The sequence below is a fragment of the Sturnira hondurensis genome, unplaced genomic scaffold, assembly GCF_014824575.4.
Source record: "Sturnira hondurensis isolate 20B ecotype Veracruz unplaced genomic scaffold, ASM1482457v3 Scaffold0005563, whole genome shotgun sequence".
Lineage (NCBI taxonomy): Eukaryota > Metazoa > Chordata > Mammalia > Chiroptera > Phyllostomidae > Sturnira > Sturnira hondurensis.
The window spans coordinates 5,755,197-5,761,196 of record NW_028078194.1 but is presented as its reverse complement, the minus strand read 5'-3'; the positions used below and the strand labels follow the sequence as shown (position 1 = coordinate 5,761,196).

At 35.0% G+C, this 6,000-nt stretch overlaps 1 protein-coding gene across 1 annotated transcript in view; it reads right to left on the bottom strand.

Annotated features, from left to right (window-relative positions):
- Window positions 1–681: 681 nt before the first annotated feature.
- Window positions 682–6,000, bottom strand: part of HELLS (helicase, lymphoid specific) — a 36,881-nt gene continuing 31,562 nt past the window's right edge. Inside the window, exon 22 of the mRNA XM_037047405.1 lies at window positions 682–1,244. Coding sequence (XP_036903300.1) covers window positions 1,150–1,244 — 95 coding nt within the window. The 3' untranslated portion in view covers window positions 682–1,149. The remainder of the gene's footprint in view (window positions 1,245–6,000) is intronic.

Below are 6,000 nucleotides of genomic sequence, written 5' to 3'. Positions count from 1 at the left end.
ATGTGAAGATAGAGGTGAACCTACCATTACATTCTCATTTGAGGAGGGAGAACTTAGAGCTAGGCAATCAACTAACACTCTGATGATTTAACTGTAAATGGTACACATTTGCAGTTTTCTAAGAAAATCACAAAAACAAAAACCTGCTCTGTAGTCTGTTCTTTTTTGACTGAACCTCCCTCCCTAAGGTGGAGATATTCTCATCTACATTTGAATATACAAGGCAGAAGGAAGAGCATTTTTCCATGAGAGAAGCAGCCTACACAGAAATGTACGGTTCGAGGAACATTCAGAATCTCCCTTCCTCATAGCCTGATATATATACATAAAATTGCTACCATTTTATGCTCCTGTTACAAATTTTGCATTGCCTAAAGTCTTAGGTCTTATTTTCTTCTTACTCCCACCACCACTATGAATTTTAAGGGTGTCATCTCTTGCTCTATTCACGTTTTGCAAAACATATTGCCAGTTCCAGTTTATGATTTCTCAAGACCCTATAGTATATTCCAGAGCCTTCTCTGCATTACCCCAATATTCAGTTGAAATCTTTTTATATGTGTGTATCTTAAATGAACGCAACCAAGCCAGCCAAGTAATGCTGAATCGCAATACATTATAAGACTTTTGCTAGTATTATTTCACCCAAGCCATTCTTTCTGAAAAAAATAATTTGATATCATCTTATAATGAACATTTATTTGGTGAACCATTTTACATTTTATAGCAATAGATACTAAAATCAAACAATTTCTCATTTAAACAGAAAGCACAATCCCAATCTTTCCCCCATTAAAAGCCTACTCCGTAACTGAAGTACCCAAAAGCCATAAATTGTATTGCTAAAGAGGGGAAGTGAGGGAGAAAGACCGTAAACTTCCACAGGAAGGCTGTATAAATCTGGCAGTGGTTTAGTACACATCAGGCTGTGCCCAAGGGTACTACTGAGTCAGAAATATTAACTGAAAATCTAAATTGAATATGTTGTTCTTAATAAGGCTCAGAAAATTACCATCTATTAATTATACAGTGTTACATTATGTAAACTGAGATAATCAAAAAGTAAAGTAGACAATCTGGACTTTAACACCAATGTAGGTAAATCTGTAGATGTAAACAAATTTAAAAAAAACATTCTGTAGATCCAATTTAAAACAAACTTTCAGGACTGGAATCTTCAGAGTTCTCTAATATCTTGAATATTCCCATCTTCTCTTTAATTGGTCCTGAGGCATTCATTTGATCTAAGAGAAAAATATTAAAACAAGTATTTATTTTTCTTAAGTGTTAAGAACCTCAAGAGAAATACTGAAAAAGGTGTCCAATATGTTGTTATGAGACATGAGTCACCTGCAAATATTTTAAAACAGACAGAAACATGGATTAAATAGTACCGAGAGCAATCAAGTTCACTATTTCACAGCTAGAACTGGCTCCAGGGAACACACACAATTGAAACATAAGTTTGCCAATTAAAAATCACTTCCACTAACTTTAAAATGCAGACACAGAGAAATAAACCATCTGAATTGTGTTCTCAAAGATGCCTTCTTTAAAAAGCCCAACTATGGTTAGTTTAATAGCAGATAATAAGACACCCTGAAATTTTCTCTTTACACACTCCCATTACCAACATGTGATCTTCTGTCACTCTAATAGGTGGGGAATAGTATCTCTGAAGTGAATTATTCTGATTTCTACTATCTTCGTATGCCCCCGGGGCTCTTCTTACTTTCTCTCCTGGTAATTGCTGGCTCATGTGTTGCCTATTGGTCTTCTTAATTTTTACTTATTTATATATGATAAACATTTCTTGTCTGCTGCGTTGCAAAATTTTGTGGCTTGTTCCTTATTTCCACTTACAGTATTATCTATTTTTCCTGACGTCTTTAAGTTATTGCAATAAAATCTATTAAACTGCACATTTAGCTTGTGAGATGTTAAGATTTTTTTTTCCTGTCTCGAACTCATACATATATTTTCCTATCTTTCAAGTTAAAAGTTTTCCTTTTATTACTTAGGTTTCAACTACTTAGATTGGTCATTTATCTTGAGTTTGTTTTTGAGCATGGTATGAGGTTTTTCCTGAATGATTACAAATTGCCCCAGCATCATATACTGAATGAGAGGAGTTTCACCTCCCCAACTTGGAACACTCTTTCTATCATTTATAGATTTTTCCATGTAAGTTTGGTTGACTTTCTAGATTTGCCATACCACTACTTAATATCTCATATGTTAATTCTTTTTTAATATCATTTAATTATTTATATTTAGAGAGGGGAAGGGAAGAAGAGGTAGAAAAAACATCTATGTGTGCTCACTTCTCTCGTACCCTCTACAGGAGACCTGGTTTGCAACCCAGGCATGTGCCCTGACTGGCAAACAACCAGCGACCCTTTGGTTTCAGGGAACCTACTGAGCCACACCCACCAGGGCCATATGTTAATTACTGACTGTTAGGACTTTTTAATTAAGTCTTAATACCTGGTATGATCTGTTTTGTTCTTCAAAACTGTCCTGGCTCTTGGACTTTTACTCAGTCATAAAAATCTTAAAATCAGCATGTCCAAATTTCTTTAAAAAGTCATATTGAGATTTAATTAATTAAAAACATAAATGTAAGGCATATAAGTGAAGTTGAGGAATATTGACTTATTTTTAAATACTAAACATTCATATCTGTGAATCTGGTTAAACCTGTGCATTTCTTCAGTCTATTAATGTTTTTCCTTGTCTCAATTTCCTCCATAAAGCCTTAAAAAATTTGTTATATTTAATCACAGTCATGTTATATAGTTTTAAAGCTATTATTGTCAGATCTTATTTTGTAAACAACTATTACAGATACACTGGGTATTAATTTATAAGCATCTTTCTTGATTGCTATTCTAAAAACCTCTAGATTCTTTTGGACTTTCTATAAAGACTATTACACCACCCGCAAATACAAGCAATATTAACTTTCTTACTATTATTCCTCTAACTTATTTTTATTATCTCATAGTATTAGTTAGAAATCCTGTGTATACTGTGCAATGCTATGAGAGCTGTTATCCTTGAATGTTCTTTTTTTAAAAAATCCTCACCCACCCTGGCTGGCGTAGCTCAGTGGATTGAGCACAGGCCTGCGAACCAGGGGTCGCGGTTCGATTCCCAGTCGGGGCACATGCCTGGGTTGCAGGCCAGTTCCCTACAGGCCAACTCCCAGCAGGGGACGCACAAAAACGCAACCATACATTGATGTTTCTCTCCCTCTCTCCTTTCCCTCTAAAGGTAAATAAATAAATCTTTAAAAACAAACAAACAAACAAACAAAAAAATCCTCACCCAAGGACATTATTTCATTACTTTTAGAGACAGAAACACTGATGTGAGAAAGAAGCATTGATTGGTTGCCTCCTGTATACACCGGGACCAGTGACCAAACCCACAACACAGGTATGTGCCACGATAGGGAACTGAACCTGCAACCTTTCAAGTGCTGGATAAAGCTCCAACCAAAGGAGACACATAGGCCGGGGCTATCCTTGAATGGCTTTCTTTTTAAGTTCTTATTTTATTTACAGAGTGAGGGAAACTAAGAAAGACAGGGAGAGACACATCCATAGGAGGACCTAGCCTGCAACCCAGGCAAGTGCCCTGACAGAGAATCAAACTACTGACCTCTAAGTTTGTGGGACAACATCCAACCCACCGAGGGAAATCAGTCAGGGCTATCCTTGAATGTTCTTAATTTTAGTGGTAGCTTCCTACAAGAATGCATTTTTATCAGATTAAGAACATTCTTTGTATGCACAGTTTAAACATTGAGGGGTGATTATGATGTTTTATCAAGCGGGTGTTTATTAGTAGTTCTCCTCTATTCAGTTAATATGAATTACTGTTTTCAAATGTTACGCTGTGGTGCTGATTTTTGATAATATATTTAAGATTTAGTCATAATGCTTTTTCTTCCTCTCCCATATTTTTCCATGAATTATTTGAATATTAAAATACATATAAACATACTAAGAAGACATACCAATACATAAGTCAGAATAGCTAAAACTCAAATGTATTTAACAGCTAAAACTATAATTCTTAAAGAAAACATCATGACCTTGGGTTTGGTAAAGATTACTTAGACACAATACCAAAATCATGAGATACAGCAACAGAAAAAGTAAAGTGGAGTTCATCAAAAGTAAAAACTTTTGCCCTTCAAAAGGCACTAATTAAGAAAGATTAAAACACGGGCTGGAATATTTATAAAACATACCTGATTAAAGGACTTAATCTAGAATATGTAAAAAATTCTTTTAAGTCACAAATAAGACAAACACAATTTTTAAAAGATATCTGAAACCCACGGCTGGTTTAGCTCAATGGATTGAGTGCAGGCCTGCTAATCAAAGGATCACAGTTCAATTCCCAGTCAGGGCACATGCCTGGGTTGCAGGCCAGTTCCCAGTAGCGAACACAAGGGTGGCAACCATACATTGATATTTCTCTCCCTCTCTCCTTCCCTTCCCTTCTAAAGATAAATTAAAAAGCTTAAAAAAAAAAGATATTTGGCCCTGGCTGGTGTAGCTCAGTGGATTGAGTGCGGGCCTGTGAAGCAAAGGGTCACCAGTTCAATCCCCAGTCAGGGCACATGCCTGGGTTGTGGGCCAGGTCCCCAGTGGGGAACACATGGGAGGCAACCACACATTGATATTTCTCTCCCACTCTTTCTCCTTCCCTTCCCCCTCTCTAAAAATAAATAAATAAATATTTTAAAAAATAAGATATTTGAATCAAAATTGGTGTGCTGGTGTGTATCTTGCAACTGGCTCTCCCCCTTCAAAACAGGTTTATAGTTTTTGCCTGTTTCCAGCGTTTTAACTATTCCTACCATGACCAGTAACAAGACACCAATGTTAATATGCTGAACACAGAGTTGCAAAAAGATGAGCAGTAGCACACCATTATATAGTATTTCTATCAGAGACAAAATATAAATAATCATAATCAAGAACACAGGTACCAATAATGTTTTAAAACAATTAGGAAATGTTGAATTTTAAATATTATATTTGTGATCACCACAACAGGCACCACTTAACTCATTCTTTTAAAAATTGATAAATAAAAGAAGTAATTTATTCCACCTCATCTGCATAGATTATATCTTAGAGTAACAACCAAAGAGTCAACAAGGAAAAGTTCTTAATAAAGTAACTTCCAGCCAATAAAGGAATGGTAGAACAACAACAACAAAAAAGTCACCATTTTGAAATCCTTAAGGAAAAAAAAGTTCAAAACCATCACCATCAATAGATGCTAAAACTATCAGGTTAAATAAATGGTTGACAAAACTATAATACTAAAATCAGCCTAAATCTGCTGCTCAATCTTAGCTCACTAAAAAAAAATTCAACTATTATGTGCCTCCTAGTATGACTTAAAATATGAGAACAAAGCACTGGTATTCCTAAAATATATAACCTGGAGGTAATTATGCCTCAGAGCTGCATTTACACAAGCTACTCAATTACTTTACAGAAAGAAAATAAGTAGACGAAGAAGTCAAAGGAAAACACAAGGGGATAAGGGGGAAAAAATCAGCCCATTTCAGAATCTAGGCCATTTTATAGAACAAATTAACAGGTTTCTCTGCAAATGACATAAAAAAACAAAAGGAGGGTATTATAGAAAAAAAAGGGACTTCACAATTAATGAAATTTGGATCCTAAATCAAACTGTAAAAAAATTTGAGGCAACTAGGGAACTCTGGATATAGACTGGATTAGTGCCAACTCTCTTAAATGTAATAATGACACAGTAGCTATGTTTGAAAACATGTTCATTTTAATAAATGATGCTTGAGAAAGACATGGGTGAAATGTCATAATTTTAACATTCTGACAAAAAAGAATAGCAATGAAAAAGTAATGTCTAAATGGTAACTCTTGAAGATGAGTGGATTTATACATATAGGTACGTTATACTATTCTCTCTATTTATGTATATGTTTCA